Here is a 21,766-nt window from a genome sequence, read left to right as displayed (position 1 = left end):
TCGCTGCCAGACCTAATATCCGTTACAAGCTCTTGCAACAGAAAAAGGGAGATGCCTTATAATTTCTGAGCTTGTTTGTAGCAGACTGCATCGGCATGTTAATGCCAAACACAGCATTTAAAATGTACTTGAAAACATTTGAGAAGCCCAAGTTTTTCTCACAAAGCCATTTCAATGATCTGTCCAGTGACTTCTAATGCACTGCATGCTTCTTGACTGCATTTCTTATTTAATAGGAAAAGGAACAAACTGTATAATGGTAAACAAGCTCATCTCTGAAGCATTGGGGTTTGTGTAACAGACTCTCAGGAGAAGAACTGGGAAGGGCAGTGGAAGCAGAAACAATTTAGATTTTACAAAATGCTTGAGTCTTTCAGCCTGCATGTACTTTATTCCTTGCTTTATAGAAAATGTATTATTTTGCCGATTTATAAACGAATATCTTTATTCTTCGCTTCAGTCTAGTGAGCAATCATTCTTCCTAGTTTATAGCCAGATTTTTGTCAGGGTTTTTTTTTTTGTAGATTTGGTTTGCGGAACAGGAGGCACTTATTTATCTAAGGGGTTGTGGGAGTATGGAACAAAATATTCAGCTATGTTGTTCAAGAAATGGCATGGTGAGATAATTCCTTGCACTATACAGCACTTTTCTGGACACTCCAATCGGAGCGCTTTACAGGTAGTGGGGACTCCCCTCCATCACCACCAATGTGCAGCCCCACCTGGGTGATACTATTGATTAATTAGCTCCTAGAGTGGCTACCACAGCTAGATGGGCCAGATGACTGCCTCTTGTTTTTAAATGTTCTTAAAACCACAATGTCATATCAATGTTTTGTAATGTTTTCACTTTATATCTTCTAAAAATTGTCAGTGTTATTGTGCACTCGAAGGACAGGGACGTCAAACATATTTGATAAAAAAAATGTGAATGACAACAAATAAAAGCTTATTTAAGACAGTGAATTACTCTGAAGCTGATTTTAGATACCATAGGAAGCAAGCATGCTTAAATGTCAAAGTAACAAAATAAGGTAAAAAAAGGTTTACATTTACTTTTGAAAAACATGTGGACACACTTACGGTCTGTGAATCTTTCAGGTCATAAAGGAAGATCAAGGCTCTCTGTGCACTTTTAAAAGAAATGTATGCATCTTGCACTTCAAAGCAATAGCATTTTAAGAAACAACAGCACAGTAATGAACCATAGCGAAACATGCATCTTTAATTTTAATTTTATTAACTCATATTCTCTGCATCAGTTACAAATGGAAAACTTGATTTCTTTGAGATCATTAACACTCGACATAAAACAGCACATACACTTTGTAAATGTGAAGCTATAACAGTGATAACTTGAGACACTTTTCAGTTTTCTGTAAAACCAATGTGATTGGTATTTAATGACATCTGAACAAAAATAAGAACATGCTGCAAAGCACAAACAGCATAATATTATACCAAAATACACAACGGTGTTAAGTAACAGCTGCAAATGTGAATTTTTGCACGAAGAGCTTGGGTTACCCTTTTCAAAGTATTTGATATTCAGTGCAGTATTGTTGACATAAATAGGCAGATATTTTACATTCTTTAAGTTTAATAATGTAGCCTTTTAAAAATTCAGCAGAAAATTGCATTGTCTGTGATAGATAGCATGCAAAAAAACAAAATCACGTCTTAATTGTATCATAGCAACCTGCACATCTGAATACTTCAAGTAACTAGAGTGACTGTTGTCGAAAGTTTACCACAGTGCTATTTCACTTCAATAACCTATTGTGTAATCTTTTTGTAATGCTTTTGGAAATGGGCTTATTTGCTGAGTTATACCTACACCTGGTGTTAAGCTCCTCTAAAGCATTACTAGGCCAGGAGAGGAGTTTTGACAATCTAATAAAGCCATTCATTAAAATAAGATATAAAAGAACTGCTTTTCAATCTGACTGCAGAGAACTGTAAGCTTGTTTACACAAGCCAGATGGGGGAAAATTTTTTTTTTTCTTTCAGAAGAGCAAAACAGCATTCTAAAACAATATTGAAAACTGTTGATCCTGCATCTCCATTTTTAACATACCACTTTTTTTAAAAAAAGTCATTTTTTATGGACAAGTATGTTCCTTAAATTCAAGCTTTTCACCGATTAGATCCCAAAGCTGTCAGTGGGATTTTACTGTTGTACTACCTGTTCAGAGCCCCTCAACACAACCTTTTGCAAAGAGCTGTAACGTCTTGGTGAGATAATGATAATAAGAAATACTGCTTTTACACAGGTCTGTTACTGCCTGGCAGCAGATAATAATGTTTTTATGCGAACTGAGCACAATTAGATTGAAAGCAATTTTGGATTCTGCAGTAGCTTCTTTAAGCACAAACCTTATTTTCAGAAATATAAATAAAAAAGCTCCTGTATGCCTCACAAAAGTTATATGAAAATATCACTTAATTTACACCATTTTAAGGACACTGCTGGCTTCAAAAATCTGAACTAATGCGGCTTTTGAACTGTGCAGATGCTTATATTAAGTGTGCTGAAGAGAGCACTAGTACAAAAACACATTTGGCAAGCTACTGAGTGACTTTGTGTTTACACAGAAAACTGAACAGGATGTGTAGGTTAAAAATTCAGTTTTGAAAACAAAAATGTACGGTTTTTGACAGTTTTTTGTCTGGTATGAGCCTAAATACCATATGTTGTAAAAGAAAAAACACGGCTTGAACTTTAACGCTATCACTTCAAAACATTTTATTTTAGATGTTGATGATATTTAGTCCTTTTTTCAGACAGAAGCCCCTTCTACTCTTTAATGGATACACAGAAACCAGCTACCTGGTCTGTTGGGGCTAAATTCAGAACAGAAAGTTACAGTCCGATACTTGATGTGTGCAGTGAAGAACTGTATAAGCATCTGGTTTTAGGGTAGTCAGTATATACAAGCTAGAATCCCAGCCAGGAAACTGAATTATTTGAAAGGCTATATTGCTATGCAGGTTTGTTTATTGTTGATTGACAGTGATATATTGGAAATGAGGCATTAACGTACTGAAATAGGAATTCTCTTTATTTTCACTTTTGAATGCATTTTTAAAAGAACAAAAACCAATTTAATTTAAGATAACCATTGGCAGCATCATGGCCAGCCAGAGTATTTTAAGCGGCTATTTTTACTGAGAAGGTGGATGCTGCCTGCCTTATTAAACCTTTTTTGTAAAGGAAAAGACTGTTAGGGGAAAACATAAATAGTGTTTAAAACAGCAAACACAGGCACAAAAGAATAATACAAACCGGTGTAAACAAAACAAAAAGGCAGCCTGAAAGGAACATATTAGAATTAGTGCACATTTGACAAAACTCAGCAGAACTTAAGGAAATTATCAATCTAAAAAACAACCAAACTAAAGGAATATGACAGTTTCAAGCCCAAAAACAAACCTCCTGAATTCATGCACGTTAATCTCCTGTATGCTAAAAGAGCTTGTTCTAAGGGGAACACGGATCCCTACATAAAGGTTCTAGACTCCACCAAAATCGGTGTGGTAAAGCTTCATTGCACAAGACATTTGGCTTTAAAAAGGTGGACCCGTTAATAACCAAAGAGCAAAAAAAAAAAAAAAAAAAAGACTGGTTTTGACAGACCCCCCCAAAAAAAAGAAAACAAAAAAGGAAACACGGCAGAAAAGGCCAACTCAGAGTTAAGTCATTATGTTCTGATGGCTTCAATCGTTTATAGTAAAAAAAAAAAAATGCAGCATATGTTTGTGCACAACCTGTTCTCTTGATTTTGCAGTGAGATTATTGCGAATTGCACTTGGCAGTCCTCCACCCTGCAGGGACCCAGCCTCCCCTCCCCCCCCACCCCATATGTACAGTTGTTCTCGTGGCCCCCCCCACCCCCGCCGGCCCCCGGGTCACCAGTAGAAGGAGCGGGATAGAAAGTTTGCGGCAGTGTTCAGCCACCCGCTGCCGTCCTGCTTGGAGCCCACGCGGGACACGGCCTTGTCCTGCTCCTGGGAGGGGCTCTCTTCTTCCGGCAGGTATTCGGGAAGCTCCGTGTTCTGCTCCACCTCCACTGGGGCGTCCTCCTGGAATGGGATCATCACCTGGAAAATCAGGGAAGGCAAATGGGGAAAGAAAAGGGCAGCTCTTTCAACAACAGAGAAAAAGTCTACCAAAACATCTACAGAGAGTCCGCTGGGGTGTCTACACAGCCAGCTGCATCTACAGAGCATCAGCCAGGCTGTCTCACAGGCAGCTGCATCTACAGAGCATCAGCCAGGCTGTCTGCACAAGCAGCTGCTTACAGAGAGCATCAGCCAGGCTGTCTGCACAGGCAGCTGCCTACAGAGAGCATCCGACAGGCTGTCTGCACAGACAGCTGCATCTACAGAGCATCAGCCAGGCTCTCTGCACAAGCAGCTGCTTACAGAGAGCATCAGCCAGGCTGTCTGCACAGGCAGCTGCCTACAGAGAGCATCCGACAGGCTGTCTGCATAGACAGCTGCATCTACAGAGCATCAGCCAGGCTCTCTGCACAAGCAGCTGCTTACAGAGAGCATCAGCCAGGCTGTCTCACAGGCAGCTGCCTACAGAGAGCGTCCGACAGGCTGTCTGCACAGACAGCTGCATCTACAGAGCAGCAGCCAGGCTGTCTGCACAGGCAGCTGCCTACAGAGAGCATCCGACAGGCTGTCTGCACAGGCAGCTGCATCTACAGAGAGCATCCGACAGGCTGTCTGCACAGGCAGCTGCATCTACAGAGCATCAGCCAAGCTGTCTGCACAGGCAGCTGCCTACAGAGAGCGTCCGACAGGCTGTCTGCACAGACAGCTGCATCTACAGAGCATCAGCCAGGCTGTCTGCACAGGCAGCTGCATCTACAGAGCATCAGCCAGGCTGTCCGCACAGGCAGCTGCCTACAGAGAGCGTCCGACAGGCTGTCTGCACAGGCAGCTGCATACAGAGAGTGCCCATCACTGTGTTTTTACAGACATGAGTGTGTGACAGGGTAGTACCCATACTATCCAATGGACTTCTGGGAACTGTAACCTAACTGTTTGAATGTGTGTTGATGCAGGAAGCCTGACTAAGGAGAAAGGCGTTCTTCAGTACAGTGTTAAACTGGATGTAACTCTTCTGAGTGCGGTTCTCAAGATTAGATTGAGTTCTGTAGACAGGGTCATAGACTGTTTCGTCATCGTTGACATCTAATGCCTCTTAGCTCTTGTGGGTGATATGATTAAATTAATGACACAGCAGTGCACACAATGTCCTCCGTAAATAGTGCTGGACATACAGTACACAGCACAGTACACAGAGTACTGCTTACAGTACATATACAGTAGTACACACTCGAGACATGATTCCTCAACCAGACCCTAGCCCTCACTGTAATCTTATGTCAAAAAACACTGAACTGCTGGTATCAAGGAACTTAATCGAATTAATCTGCAACATTTGCAAGTACATAAAAAAACACAATGCACATTAAAACCCTCCACTATGGCCTTTGGCCAATTTTTACTTTATAGCAAACAAAATCGGCAAATTTCCTGTAGGCGGAGATGAATAAACTCCAGCCCTTTCACGTTCCTGGAACAGCTGTTAAAGTGCCACGTCTACCCATGAAATTTCAGGCATCTAGAAATCTCTAGGAGAAAACTTCTCTTTGAAAAAAGTCAACCTTAATTCCTGCGTATCAGCCACGGAGAAGAAAGCCATTTCTGTTTACGGGAGATATTTTCTTATTGTGCGTGGCATACCCAGAAACAATTTCTATAAGCCTGTGAACATTTTAATTTGAACGGTAGCCGGGGAGAGGAGCTGCAGGTTTGCTGGGAACAGATGTCGGGTGGCAATTGTTGTCGTCCTCCAGGTGCCAAAAGTCCTTACAATTCCAGAAAGAAAAAAATCAGAGCTTTAATTACGTCTGGAACGGCTTTTATCTCATGACGGGGCTGAACGGCCGGCCATGAGACCTGGGGCCCTGCGACTTCGGTATTTTGAGAGCGGGCCACGACGCAAGGGGGGGGGCAGTTTTTCTGGAAGATTCTCCTGCAGGCCTGGGCAGAGCGGGAAACTGAACACAGCAGAGGGCAGCGGGGGAAACGACTATTCGCACTGCAAATGCCACAGGCCAAGCCAAGCTCTGCAGGATCTGCATGTCCAACTGCATGACACTCTTTCAGCACCTACAGCTCAGAACAGCAGTAAAACAGATCGGCGGGTTTGTGTGTATAAACGTGGTCGACTTCATCTGCTTTTTAAAATTACACGCACAACAAGTTAAAAAAAAAAATTTCAAGAGGTAAAAGTACATCAAGGCCTTATGGTCATCCAAAACAGCTCCTCAAAGTTAATCAAAGCTCCTTAATGTGTTTTTTAAGAGACATCAAATTTCTTGCTTTCCAAACCCTTTATCAGTCTTTGATGAGTTGTAGTGAAATGCGATCCTAACTTCTCTAAGAGACAGCTGGCTTGATTTCCACAACTCTATACTCTGTGGGTTCCCTAACACTCTTAACAGTAAGTGGTGATGTGTCCAAAACTCTGTAGCTAGATCTCAAACACACACCAGACCTTGACAGATTATCACTCCTAGACCTTCATTTCTACATTGGGTGCCAATAAAGTCACATATTCAATCAGATCTTATTGACTTTTAAAGCTTTAAAAAAATCTGACTCCATCATACATTTCTGACTCCTTCTTGTTTTATACTGCCTTCCATAAGCTCCATTCTGCAGAGTCCTTTACTCCCTGTACCCTGGACTAAATCTCTTGGTGGCTGTGCCTTCAAATTCTTTGACAAAATCCATCTTTTTACCAGGTACTATACCTGATTGCCTTATATTCTATTTTCCCCTCTATTGTACTTTTTATCAATATGTACTGTGTCACCGGGCACTTTATAAATAAAAGATTATTCTTATTCTTCCTTATCCTTATTAAAGGCAAATGGCAATTATATTATAGCTAGAATCAGCATTTCCAAGTATGTGCAGCGCCATGTTCTGCAATTCAGAAGGAGACAACCAAACTTCCGGTGAGGTGTTGTGGCTCTATTGCATTGTGAACAAGCAGGTTTGTGAACACATCTCTTTTAATCCAGTAGAAATATTGCTCTTGTCTTTGAGACGGTTTTGCTGACAAATACAACTTACTTGTCAAGTCTGCATGCAGATCACATTGGAACATATCAGAGATGAAATGTCTGCTGCACAACCTGTACTTATTCGCTCGTACATCGCATCACAGTAGTCATTACAGTGACTAGTGAGCAGGAAGGGCAGCATCACGTCGCAATTTGAGCAAACTCTCTGGCCCGTGGCAAGTCCAGTGGTTTGCAACAACAACGATGACCATGCAGTATTTTCACAAAGTACACGATTCTGTGCCTAAATTCCAAATTTTTCTATACTGTCGATGAATTTACTTTGTTACTGAGATTGAGTAACCGGTCTGAGAAACTCGGACTGCAGTTCCCCTTTAAAACATAAAAAAAAGCTTGAAAATGCAAACCCCTCCCCAGACTTCGAGCTTTAAAAAGAAAATTTTGCCTGCTCGTAGCGATTATACATTCAACACACATTCACCTCATCTCCCTCTTCACTTTTCACAACTTGTTGAGCTTTCATGACTTTGGTAGAAGCGATTGCAGAGCCCAGTGCCTAAAACACACACAAAGAAAACACATTAGTAAAAAAAAACAGAGCTTTTAGGTAATCCATGAAATTAAATAAAGCCCTGCGAACATGTCAGAACTAGTGGCAAACAGCAGGCGTATTCGCTGCCGGATGGGACTCACCTCCGCCTTCAAGTCCGACCGGATTCGCACTATGCACCTCTTCACCGCCATCTGGAAAGTGAAGCTAATGACACCCCGAATCTTCAGCAGCGCCTCCTCACACAGGCTTCGCCGGCTCTGGGGTGCAACATAGTGGAAAACAGCACTAATTGAAAAACGGGTCAGAAGAGAAGCATTAAATCAGTGGTTTCCAGTCGTGGTCCAGGTGACCCACACTCCTGTTGGTTTTTGCTCCAGTTCAGCCCAAGCTCTCAGCTAGAGTCACTGACTTGACGATATTATTAAAAGGGAACTGCACCACTGTTCTTATTTTTCACGGTTAACAGGAATCTGTGCTGATGAGTGCATTTTAAACCACAGAACATGAAATTTCCAGCTACAGTATGCCCACAGCCATATTCTCTGATTCACAATGAGGCAACAAAACATCCAGTGTGGTGAAGTGGCCCTATTACATTGTAAACAAGCAGGTTTGCAAACACATCTCTTTTAATCCAATAGAAAAATTGCCCTCGACTTCAAGACACCTGTTAACTCTGCATCCTGATCACATTGGAACATTTCTGTGGTGAAATGTCTGCTGTACTTATTCGTTCACATATCTCATTACATTAGTCATTACAGGGACTAGCGAGCAGGAAGGGCTGCATCACATCACAATTCACTTGAACCCCTGCTCTTGCCTGTGGCGAGACCAGTAGCTTACAACAACAATGGCCATCATACAGTACTTTAAAAAAGTTCACAATTCTGTGGGTAATTCAAAATGTGTCAAATGTTTCTATACCGTCAAAGACTTTATTTTTGCTACCAAGATTAAACAACCACGGGTTGAGAAATTGGGACTGCAGTTCCCCTTTAATTTGAACTGTTTGTTCCCAGCTCTGAAACGCATTGGAGCTTTTACCGTTGTATTTTACTGACTAACTATCGGAAATCCTGGATTATGATCTACAGGTACATGTTCAACAGAGGTCATTACAACTACTACAGGGCACCAGAGGCTTATCTAAAATAACATCGGGATTTGGTTTATAAGACTATAGTCACTCACAGCATCATCAAGCCCATCTATGTGTAAAACGACTGTTTTGGCACGCTTGTTTGTAGTTCCCAGGAAAAACTGGGCTTTGCGCCTGCAGGAGGTGGCCCCTTCAGCCTGGTCTGCCTCCGCGCTGCTGGAAGACTGCAGGATCTCATAGATCTCGGAAGCAAGCAGCTTGGTCTCTCCCGGCGTCGTTGTCCTAGAAGTAGACAAACACGGCACAGGTTTGTGCACAAAGGAGACTAACGTATACAGGCTGCATCAATCCACAACACATAAGAACTCGTATCCCTTAAGAATGAATGTAAATGGAGTGGAGGGTGTTTTAAGTCTGCTCCCAACTAGAGAATTAAACTCCTAAATAAAATAAAATTACATGTGCAACATGCGTTGCCTCCAATACTCCAGTAATTTGCCTATTGCTGACTGCCATCGAGAGCAAACGAGTAGCATCCTCAGTTAAGAAGTGGTATATATATCCTTGAGACATGTTAAAACATGCAAATTACAAGAGCATAAATTAACGACATGTTGTACAACAAATAGAAAACCTGCATCTCATTTGAAATGACAGAGTAAGGCAGGAATAAAGACATTTTTTAAATACCCTTTGATTCAATCAAACAGCAGAATAGGAAAAGGGCAAAAATCGAAAAAGTTTAGGGGTGCAGCACACATTGCGTTCTTCTTCGCAGGAATAAAATGTTCATGTTTTGGAAGTAACATACACAGAATGATTCAAAGTGGAGCATTAACAGTCATAATAATCAACGGCTACAATCCAAATTTAAGGATGCTTTTCAGGAAAGTCAAAGCGCCATACAATAGTACACACAGCACATAACAGAAGCAAAACATGCTAAAAGAAAGAAGTGCAGCAAACTGACTGGGTGAAACTAAAGAGTGAGACGCTATAAAAACTGTAGTGAAAAATCTCTGAGCTTCGAAAACAGTCTCAAATGCGTTTGGACAGGGAGTTTCACAGACATGATACTGCACTTGAGAACACTGTCTCCCATTCTGTCTTCAGCTGAGTAAAAAGGCCTGAATCGGCAAATCTAAGGTTATGAGCTGGAAAGTTCTGTCCTGACGTAAATATTTAAGACAAACTGGAACTAGAACCCTCCATGCCTTCAACATGAACAGAAAGGTTAGGAAATCTGTGGTAAAAAAAAAGCAGCAGGAGAAGGTTGTCACTGTTCCTCTAGCACATAACATTCCACCTGAACCTGAGGTTCCCACGTTTAGCCTGCACCTTAATATACAGAACATTCTGCCAAGTGTAAGAAACATAGCACTGCAAGGGACTGCTCCCTGGTGCGTTCTGCTTTAAAAACAGACTCTGACAGCCACCAAATTGTCACGAGTGCCTATGCTGAAGCCTTTCACCTTCTAGACAATGTGGTGAATCTATTAAAAGGACAACCATTGCATTAAAACAATGAATTACAATGAATTAAAATACTCTACATTGGAACAAGTAAAGGTTTACACCTCAGCAGGTCAGGGGAGTTGCCATGGGTACCAGGATGGGACCCAGTTATGCTAATATTTTTGTCAACTGGGTAGAAGAATGCTTCTTAGCTTCCTAAATCAGTCTTGTCACTGACCTCTACAGGCAATTCATCGATGGCTGCCTCATGCTCTAACGACCAGCTAGAGCATTTCCTGCATCATTTCACCATCTTCCATCCATCCCTCAAGTATACAGTATACTTAATATATCTTCCACTACTCTTCCGTTTCTGGACATAAACCTATCTATTAACCATCCACGACTCTCTACTTCTGTCTACTACAAACCCACAGATTCACACAGCTATCTCCAGAACTCTCTCCCTTCTTCACAGTTCCTCAGGCTCCAACCACTCTGCAATGAAGACATGGACCCCGTCCTCAAAATGCACTCTTTTTTTCCATTAACAGAGGATACCACACCCATGCTATTGACAGGGTCCTCACCCGAGCCGAAAACAGCCCTGGGATCATGAACTCAATCAGGAACTCCTGGAACAACCACATTCCATCGGTGCTTCCCAACCACCCCAACACCCTTTCTATTTTCATCCTCAGGACCGTTAATGACAACTTCCCCGGCTTACAGGATGATCCCTCCACCGCTACCCTCTTTTCTGACTGCACCATCATCTCATTTGGCCAACCACCAAATCTGTGTAACCTTCTTGTTCCCAGCTCCCTTGACTGCACTCAGCAATCATCCCCACCAGGCACTTTCCCCTGCAACAGAGCTCGCTGTATCACCTGCAAGTATATATATCCATTACCACGCATATTCAAGGCCCCTCTGGACAACGCCAGATCACCCAGATGACATCATGTATTTCCAGTAACCTTATTTACTGCATCTCTTGCAGAAAATGCCCAGCTATATATAAACCTTTACCTTTTCTTCTGCAGCCTACACATGCTGACGCAGCTACCTACTTGACACCTACACTATTTTACTTTTAAGAACTGAAAGAATGAGGCATTTTCACTGCAAAAACATTAACTCACACTGTCAACCTTCTATTACACATTACATTTGTAAGGATGCAACAAAGCACCCACAGGCTGTAGATGGCAGATGTGTCACGAAGTCAACAGTAATAGGACTGGACGTGTGCTTACTAGCATATTTTAACTGTTTGCCTCATCTACACATTCGGGGCTAATCATTTGTTTTCTGCTTTAAGCTAGATTCTTTATGTGCATACATTTCCAGGCTTTGTTAGGACACAGTACAAGATATGTGTTAAAAAACTTCACTAACGCAATGTTGTGCGATAATTAAGTTTACTGCCCCATCTGCAAAAAAGCACAGAGCGAGAATCTGCGTGGACTGGCAAAGGGGATTACGGCGAATTAAATAAAACTGAAATGGACAGCAGTTGGTGTGTGAAAGCTTGAGGTTGTAAATCTAACAATACCATGAGCACACACCACAGCTGCATAGCAGATGTTACTCAATTATCTTTGCTCAGACTCGATATAGACCCCAGCAATAAATGACCTTCACCAAAGTTAAGCCTTGAAATAATAAGCTGATGGAGCCTCTCAAACTTCGGGGCAATCCCTGACAAGCGTGATCCTACATGAAGTGACTGGTCAGTGACTGGGCTGGTCACACAGATGCCTGAAGAAAGAAAAATTCATACAATGGATTGCCAACTTCTGGCAGGGCTGTCTGCAAGCATAAAGATTAGCAGCAACCTCATACAAGAAGAAACCCTTCTGCAATTGCAATTCAGACAAACTACAACGACCAACCAATAATCGATTACAGATCAACTGACGGGTATAGTGCCTAATACAGATTGCTGCTATTTTGATACCAAACCTGTCAAAAGGAATTGATTACAGTCAGGCAGAGAAGAAGCAACATTACCAGTATGTGCTGGAAATCTATTAAATTCAGTTCTGTAGCAGAGAACACGGATGAGGCTGTATTCATATGTCACAAGCTGCCAAACATCATGGGCTTCTTTGTGAGTGTGGCACGCTCATGCAATCTGCTATTTAGAAAAAAATAATACATTTGAGACACTTGAATATGACCTGCCTTTGCTGCTACAATTTGCTCTGTGTGATCTAGGAATTGAGGTGAACACATGTTCGAGAGAATGATTCAATAAAGAGATAAAAGACATGTACAGAAACTGTAGCCACCTGAAAAGCCCTGAAGTGAACAGCAAAAATAAAACAACAGACAAATGGAAAGAACGTCCTTATTTCAGCCATAGATAGGAGAAGCCATGTTGAAATGAATATTTTTTTACATAGAAAAATAATTATTCCTAAACAATTTAGTCCCTCGCTGCAGCTTTAGGAAGTAAGCTAAAACTGCAGAAAACAAATGTAAAAACATTTATTCTAAGATTTTGAACCAATAACCGTTTCAGCAAAGCCTGGGAAATTGCAACCGAACAAGCACCTAGGCAAATAACTACTACTATAACTTTCAATTTAATGGTTTTGAGTGTTCATGTGTTTGTAATGAGAACAGCGCTGATCGCTTCAGACCTCAGGAAGGAAGCCAGACTGGGCCTGGTCAGCACAGGGATGGGAGACGTCGAAGGGAACCAGTAACTGACACCCCTCTCTCTGGACCAGACAGTCCCCAAGCTTATGCCCCAGTATGGATACAGGAGATGCTGTCCTTTTAATGAGACTTGAAACAGAGGTTCTGACTACAGCATCAGTAAACCTCTCCTGACACTCGCAAGAGCAGGGGCGTTTAACCCAGTGTTTTACCTAGACTCCACTCTGAGCTTACACTGTCTGGCCCACAGTATGTGAAGTTCCCCGCTAGTAGACAGAGTGGAATAGCAGAGTACAGAGGGTCTTTATTATCCCCAAGAGACAATTGGTTTTACAGCAGCAGGCAAGAGAGAAAAACACAAAGCACCACACATATACATGCATAAGAAAAAATACAAGGTTAAGGCTGCAGGCATGAATGAAGACTTAAAGCTGTTTGTTTTTAGATTGGGAATCTGTTCTGAGGGGAGTACTGTAATTCATTACACAAAACAAGTGAAGGGTTCTCTAGAAAGGAATATGCTTTATGCAAGACTCGTAACTAGCAAGATGTGGGATAGCACCAATGACTTTCTAACATCGTTTGATTGTATTTTCCAGTTTGTTCTCCGCAGATTCAGATTCCCAAACCAGCAGATCGGTGTTAAAAGTTGAAGCAGATTCAATTAAAACAACTGATAAAACTTAATCAACAATGAAAAATCCGCCTTCAACTAATTCAACTAGTAAAGTAAATTGTCACTACCCTACAGAGCTGCCCTTCAGTTGGTGGGGGGTTTCCATGCTATATGTAAACTCCTTTGGGATGTAATGCACTATAACAATGCAATTCATTCACATTTATGGTTAACATTTATTTGTAAAGGGCCCCGAGATGGCCTGACATAAAAGATACTATATTAAGATTTTTCAAATCTGCAAAACAACAGTCTGTTAAAAGACACTGAAGGTTTTTTCGGAATTCCTCTCTTTGGGAAGTGACATCTGAATTGAGTCCTGCAGAAATGACTTACTTTTGCATGACATTTTGCAAACTCAGCATCATCCCCAGCTCGCCTTTCATTTTCTCCCTGTTGGCACGGCATTCTGCTAGGTAACGCACAGCCTGTGAAGGACAAAGATGCCATGTGTCAACACTCACAGCACGGGGTTCAGATCTCCATACCTCACTGCTCTGTATGCAGAAAAAGCATAATATGAGAGGTGAGCACACAAGGCTTAATTACAAAACTCAAAAAGTCATCATCAACAGATCATGCAAGTCATTTGACAGCCACAGTTAAAAGTGCTCGTCCGGAAGATGCATCAAAAAATAAATTAATCTTTAACTCTGCATTGATTCATCTGTATTGCTGGATTGTTCCAAACGACTGTCTGAAAAACATCTTAACGGTGAAGAAAACAGGCCTGGAGTCACACTGGTTGGTCTAATGTATTAAAATATGGCAAAAGAAAAATAAAGAAGCACAACAAGGTATTGAAGGAGCAGGACCAAATATACACTGTCTCATCACTGGGCAGTATGGTCATTCATTTATTTCCTTTTTGTTTAATTGTATAATGTTAGCATGCCCAAAGGGGTTGGGCAGCCAGCTGACCCTGAACCCCTAGAGATTTTTTTTCTCCTTACTAAGGAGTTTTTGGTTCCTCTCCTCTGTTGTCTTCTGGTCTTTATTCACAACATGGTTACTTGAATTGTTCAGCGCCTTGGGGCAACCTTGTTGTGAAAGGTGCTATATAAAAATAAACTGAGTTGAACTGAATAAGGTAGAGTGTAATTAGCACTGTCTGACTCAGCACTAAGCTAGACAGCAGCATTCTAACCTGGCTCCAACACATCTCTGAAGCTAACGAATGGTCAGGATGGGAGTCCTGCAGGAAAATCCAGGCAGCTCCTGGAAGTGGTGTGGAGTGTAGATAAACCAGTAGGTGGCACTCTCTCCTGTGCAGCAGAACTCCAAAAAGCCAATGCCCCCATACAATAACCGGGGACACTGCGATGTAAGAGGTGCTGCTTTGACAAGACCAATTTCTCACTTCCCCAACCTATCTGCTGAGTTGTGGGGCATAAAGGCCGCTGCATGGCACCCACACGAGTGCCTCGGGTGTGGCTAACGATCAGCTTCAGCTGCTTGAAGATAACCAGTATTTCTGCCTCACATTTCAACCTGAGGCAGGACACAACCAGCTTCCGAGAACTCAACAACGCAATAAAAAACAACTGCAGATCCAATCCATTACTTTTAAACGGTGCTTCTTGTTTAGTATCTTGGAAGCAGAAACCTGCTATGACACTACAAAACAATATTTTGTGATTCGGTATTTCAGCATTTTAAGCAAAACAAAATGAACTTTGCTCTTTGTCCAGCTCAATTGTCAAAAATGAGAAAATGTAACACACAACACTAGAAATAGAAGCAAAGCGATGTTGAAGATATCCTATGGACAATCGGTGAAATTAACAGTACTGTGCATCATTCCTGTTCCACCTCCTACACAATGTTTGCTCCTCCACCCAGAGCCCAGCTGACTTTCATCCTACAGAGCCTGTGTATTCGCTGGCATTAGCCTGTTTTTTTTGGATCATGTGTCTTTTGTTTACCTTTCCATGCCTGTGGAGAACATTTTGTAATGATCTGGGAACATGCAAAAGTAGTGTTCTGCCAAAAGCCGGGACAAATATTTTTCCCTTTGAATATTTGCGTAATTAATCATAAGAGTGAGAATGTGAATTATTCTTCACAATTAATTTAAAGCCTTCACACTTTCAACCTTGAATGACGCAGCATAAAGAAACAGAAGCAGATTCAGGTGCTAACGAGGTAACGATGTCTTTTCATCATTTCATTTGTACTAACTAGCAGGCAATTTCTTTATTTGTAACATAAATACTGATTTGTTTATTTAAAACTTTATTTCTATCATTTCCAATTATAGAAAAAAAGAACAGTACTCTCCAGCAATATGTAACAGAAGTTACAAATGCCTGCCATCAGAAAGTGCACATTTAAGTTTCTTAGGTGCTAAAAATGTGTTTTTGTGAACCAATAGGCAAAACAAGCCGAATGAGTCAGTCTTCCACAAATACAGAAAGCAAAAATTTACATCAGAAAGACATGTAACACCTGTTACCTTCTGTTTGGTACGGTGTTTGGACCATAAATATGTCCCGCTATTACACACAACAGAAAGGCAAATGCCAATCAGATACTAGGGCATACTCAACACGTATTTAGAAAATGGACAGTAAGTCTTGACTAACAAACATGTTACAGTTTTTCAAACATCAGAAGTAATGCACATACGTAGGACACGTATGTTCTACTTAGATTGGACTGAGAATTAGTTAATAAGCAGAAACGAGAAAAGAAAGATTAGGGATGATGGAATTAGTGGTGTACCACAGGGATCTCTATAAGGACCACTGTACTTCCTAATTTGTATCAGTGATCTAGATTCTGGGATAGTCAGTAAACTAGTCAAACTTGCAGATAATACCAACATAACACAAGCAAACAACGTAGAAGCAAATTAAATAATAAATATTTATATGAAATTTAAGACTGTACAAACACTTGGCTGATGTTTAATGTAGAAAAGAGCAGGGTTTTGCAAGCAGGTATCAAAAACAAACTAATATAAAATGGGTAAAGAGCTAAAAAGGGCTCATTTTTTAGATTATAAAATATATTACAGTATGTTGACAAATCCAAAGTTTCTTGTAGACCAGAAGTTTCTAGTCCTGATCCTTGTTTTTATTCCAGCTGATCTTGATCTACCAAGCTGCTTGATTGGAATACTTGCAAATGTTTTTCGCCTCAAAATTCTGGGATTTCATTTTACTTACAAAATACACGAGATAAAACAAAACCTTATAAAATTTTAAAAGCTAAAAACAGCAAAAGAGTTTGAACTAATGCAATTACTAAGTCAATTAAGTTTCACGTGTAAAAGAGTGTGGTTGGACCAAAATCTAGCAGGTGTGTGGTACAGTATTAGAAGTCCCTCTTCTAGACAATGTGGAGAATAAATTAAAATGACAAATAAAATACTATGAAAATACTAACAAAATATAAAAAATAAATAAAATCTATAGTTAAAACCACAGAATTTAATAGGGGATGTTTTGTTGGAATTGTACAATACACTAGTAAGACCTCGTTTAGAATATTGTGGACAGTTTTGATCTCCAGATTATGAAAAAGATATTGCTGCTCTGGGATCAGTCCAAAGAAGAGCAACTAGATACAATCTAGAGCTAAAGGGATGGTCCTACAGTAACAAGCTGAAGGAACTAAAACTCTATAGTCCTTTTTCAGCCTTCTGAATCCTCAGAGGCCTTGACAAAGAAAAACCAGAGGGCTTCTTCCTGAAGAACAGTGAAACACAAACCGCTATGTGGAAGTGCATTTCAAACTGAGAAGACAAGGCACTTCTTTATCCAAAGGGATGAGGGGGTCTGGTACAAACTACCCACATTGCTGAAGTTGCTAACCCTGGCTTCTTTCAAGAAATAGCCAGAGGCCAAGATCCCCGGATTATTTAGCTGATATTAGCCACCAAACAGGCTAGACTAAAGGGTTTCCGCTCAACTCTAGCTGTTCTTATGTTACCAAGATTGCCATCTGTTTTCTCTGAGTGCTTCGGCCTTCTTCCACATTCCAGATATGCTGGAATGTGAAAATCCCTAAACTGCGCGTGCGAGAGTGTGTGGTCATGATGGGCTGGCTTCCACAACAGGCTTTGGGTTCCTGCAACCCATGACAGGAATATTCGGCTTTATGACTGTGGATGCTGAGAGAAAAGTGTCAAACTCCAAGTAAAACTGTCACATTATCAGAGAGAGGCTGTTACATGCCGAACAAGTGTCTGCTTACCTAAGCTTTGCGAAAAAGTGAAGGAATCCTCAGACAATCAATAGCAGGCATCATCGTAATACAAAAAAATAAAAAGAGAACAAACGAAAGAACACTACTTTCTTAATGTTTACAAAGCTTCTGTGCAAATAACCAGAGCATAGTTCTAGTTTACACTGTATGAGAATTCATAAAGCAGCTAATTACTACATCTCAGAGATTTTACCTTTCTAACTCCATGAGCCCCACACTAGTAAAATGATTTTTGCACATTTTGTTTGGAACCTTTTTTATAAATTGGTCAAATAAAACATGTAGGAGTCTAGAGTCACTAGGAAATTAGCAGGATGGAAAAAATAATGAAAAATCGGATTGCTTAAATTCACCACTTAAATCAACTGATCCACAATTCAAAATAGCTTTATCTAGTTATCTCCACTTTTTTCTTTAGTCTAACATAAAGACTGTCCTCTCGCATCATTTATATAACAGACTGTGTGGACAGAATTAAGAATAACAATGGCTTAATAACATCACATCCCACGTTTAAGAATTAAGGCAACAATTAAACATTGAAAACAGCCAAACAAAATGGACAAATAACCAAAACACTGAGAGCAAAGTGAGGAAAGAGGTTTGTAGGGAAAGATATGCAAATCAAACTCAGAAGTACATTTGTGTATTGTAGAAAAACAAGTAAAAAAGTAAAGGCAAAAAAGCTAAGGCTAAGCAAAAAGGGAAAGCACAGGTTGTTTTAGAAATCAAATTGATTCCTGAGTGAGGATATGAACAGGATCTATACAGTATGTTTTTGAAACATGAGTGACAGTAGTTTAACACAGACAGCCATTCATTTCCACAAGTAAACTGAAAGAAACATTCTCACAGTATTTCTCAAAAGGGAGTTAACATTGCCTTGATGGTTCTCTCATCGAGAGTTTCTGCTGTCTGACCCCTGCGACTAACCCATCGGCGGCTGTGCTCCACGGAGACATTTTAATTCCACTCATGAAAATTAGCGTGATCTGCCGTTTTGAAAGGATAACAGAAAGAACATCATTTACATTCTATCTTTCCGAAATGTTTGACAAAAACATTTAAATGCGAAGCCCTAGAGACACAGAGTACAGAACTAACTTTCAGCAGGCCAGCACAATGAAACAGTCCAGGATGCTTCCAAAGATTCAAAATGTAAAGATAAAAGAGAACAGGCCCTCTCTTCAACAGACACATAAGGTGACGAAGTGTAACCCTGCTTAAGCAGTGCGACGTTTCTAGGCCTTACCAGAAGCGCCGAGTAGACAACCTGAGGGTTAGGATGATCCAGAAAGAGTATGAGGCCCGGCAAGCACCCTTGATCCTGGACGATAGCTCTCCTGTTGAGGGGATCAGCTGCAAGCTCTCTCAGCTGGTTCACTACAGCCAGGGCGTCGGGCTCCAAGCTCATGGCAGCCACTTACTGTGACATGCACATCAAATCAGGCGGCTTGCTCTGCGGGGACAAAAATGCGGACTTGAGACAGCGACGAGGGAAATGGGGTTCGTTTTTACATCGCAGGAGGAGAAGCGAAGCCACGGGCCTCCTCGTGTTAATGCCGACGTTCGCAGGGGGTTCATTCTCTCGAAATACCCGACAGCCTGCCATCCTCTCCCGTCCCGAAGGAGGACAGCTCAGGCCCGTCTACAACGCTGAAGATCTGAAAGGTTTCTGAGGAGCTGGCAGACCCAGAGAAATACTTCACACTGTGACTTCACACTGAGTCTGGCATGTGTGCACTTTCTTACAGAGTTCTCATCAGACGCGCTTCAACATGGTCAACACACTGAACATCTCCACACAAACCTTGAACACAGGCTGATGTCCTCTACTGTTACAGAGCCTCTGACACCTAGGGGCTTTGCTTGTCCAGAGCTGAAGCACAGGAAATTTAAGATATCCAAAAAGACACTCAATGGAGAGGCAGATTGTAGCTTCCTGTTAGATTGTAGCAAAAGGACGTTTATAATGAGTATCACTTCTCACACTCAGATCATCTCTATTTGTCCTGCTTCTGAAACTTTTCCCAGTAAGGATGAATCTTTGTTAACCTAAATATTCACTCTTTTGGTGGGAGTCCTCCTTAAAACTTTATTACTTATGATCATCTCAGGCTCTAATCGGTCACTTGAGAACAAGAACATGGTAACAACTGTTCAGACCCAGAAAGGTTTGATATTGTTTATTAAACTATACTTAGCAATATCTGGGTTTATACGTCACTTATCTAGCCTAGTAATTAACGATGAATTAACAGTGTTCAGATGAGGGGTTTCAACACGTATTCTTTCAGTTCACGCGTTTTAAAACTGCAGACCGTTTTAAACAGGTCACCAGACAAAAATGTGGATGTCCGGATTCCAGTAATCCATATTTCAGATTGAGTGGCATCCATTCAATCAGTTACTCTCATATGTGACCACAAACAGAATACCCCACACACCGCAAAAATAGTCTTTTGGCAAATCTGATGTCTTCTAAAATATGACTGAGCACTTTCAATTTCCAATTTTTATAATGCCAAATGGTCTGATTATTCACAGATGGAAGACATATGTTAGTTTTGACCTTGCTCTTCTGTCAGCTCTTTTGTCTAAAGCTGTAGTATTAATTTTGTTTAAATCCCACAGCTTCACGTGTAAATGCTGGTTACCTCAACTGATTTATTTATTTTCCCCTTCATATTTTACTGAACTGTCTCCACAGTTCTTTTAAACACTTTGAGTTAACAGGACTGGTATTTCCTCATACATTAAGGAAAATGTCTTCACTTAAAAAGTCGTTATGCTTTTGACCTCACATCCCTCATATTACCTCCGGGACAAACAGTTTACAGTATGTCTTTTTCAGGACAGCAGCCCACCCGTGAAAGACACTGAGGTGGTCAAGTCACCACCAGGTTAAAACCCAAATTAACACTGCGGGACATTGAGCCTCGACAGGCTACAAGCTACAGCGATGTAATAACCGACGAAAAAAATGACTTCCATTATTATAGTTTTTATTCAAACTATATATAATGGCTCGGGCAATCGTTAACGAAGGTAAATTTAAATTACTTTATGAACGATTGGCGTTAAAAAAAATACGTAAAGCCCCAAATCGTAGCCGAGGGAACACACACACACACAAAAAAAAGTTTTCGTGTCACCCAGCAAGGTGAACGGCATGACAGTAACAGCAAATCACCGTTAACTGTGAAACGCAAACACATACCGCTTTAATGCGAGGCCAAAAAAATATACATATGATCATAAATAAAAGCTAGGGCCGCTCCTGGGCTGCTCGGAAACTGTTTTGGGATTTTTTTTGCACACACTGCTGTAACTGACAGATGCATGACAGAGGCCAAGGCCAGGCCAGCTCCTGCGCTCTCGTTCATTGTGTTGCACTCCGGCTCCACCATGTCACCTTCTGGGGGGGATAAACACACCCTGCTGTCCTTACCGAGGATCCCTCTCCGGCTGGGCACTGCGATCCGCGACAGCCCTGGCTCTCCGGGGAGTTGAAACAGATGTGTCCAGCTGCCCGCGTTTTAAACGTCGCTTGGCTTCCAGTAAACACAGAAGTAGCCCCCCAATGTAAAAAGTCCAGTCAAATCCTCATTCTGTGTTTTTTTTCCTCCACATTCAGGTCACAAATAACCACATTCTTGTTTCGCGGCCTGTGATTGGATAACTCAGTACGACTCGCCCGGTTCAGCCGCCATTCAGGCGAAGCCTTCTTAGAGTGGAAAGGTCATTATAACATTTTTTTCCCCCCAGTGTCTGAACGCTGGGATGCATAGGGTCTTTGTTTTATGATACAATTTAATCGTTAAAGTTGCGTTAGTGAAATACAATTACGTCATTTTAAAAAGTGTACTTAACGGCCTATTATAACCCCGTTTAGTACAACAAAGCCCAGGTTAATGCAGTTTAAAAACTGGGAATAAATAAAGGACCGGCCTTTTCCGTGCCTCCCTCCGATTGGTTGTACAGAG

General features: G+C 41.2%; 1 protein-coding gene across 1 annotated transcript; it reads right to left on the bottom strand.

Annotated features, from left to right (window-relative positions):
- Window positions 1–1,219: 1,219 nt before the first annotated feature.
- On the bottom strand, window positions 1,220–21,668 carry armc1 (armadillo repeat containing 1). Its single transcript, XM_088642339.1, has 7 exons — window positions 21,232–21,668; window positions 19,033–19,239; window positions 13,905–13,996; window positions 8,860–9,049; window positions 7,806–7,922; window positions 7,594–7,668; window positions 1,220–4,101 (listed from the first exon to the last, which is right to left on the bottom strand). The coding sequence occupies exons 2-7, from the start codon at window positions 19,192–19,194 to the stop codon at window positions 3,910–3,912; spliced, it is 828 nt and encodes a 275-aa protein (XP_088498465.1). The 5' UTR covers window positions 19,195–19,239; window positions 21,232–21,668; the 3' UTR covers window positions 1,220–3,909.
- Window positions 21,669–21,766: the final 98 nt, after the last annotated feature.

This window comes from Lepisosteus platostomus, chromosome 8 (assembly GCF_059453375.1).
Source record: "Lepisosteus platostomus isolate fLepPlt1 chromosome 8, fLepPlt1.hap1, whole genome shotgun sequence".
NCBI lineage: Eukaryota > Metazoa > Chordata > Actinopteri > Semionotiformes > Lepisosteidae > Lepisosteus > Lepisosteus platostomus.
Note: the sequence above shows the minus strand (reverse complement) of the source record. Positions and strands in the feature narration are given on the sequence as shown.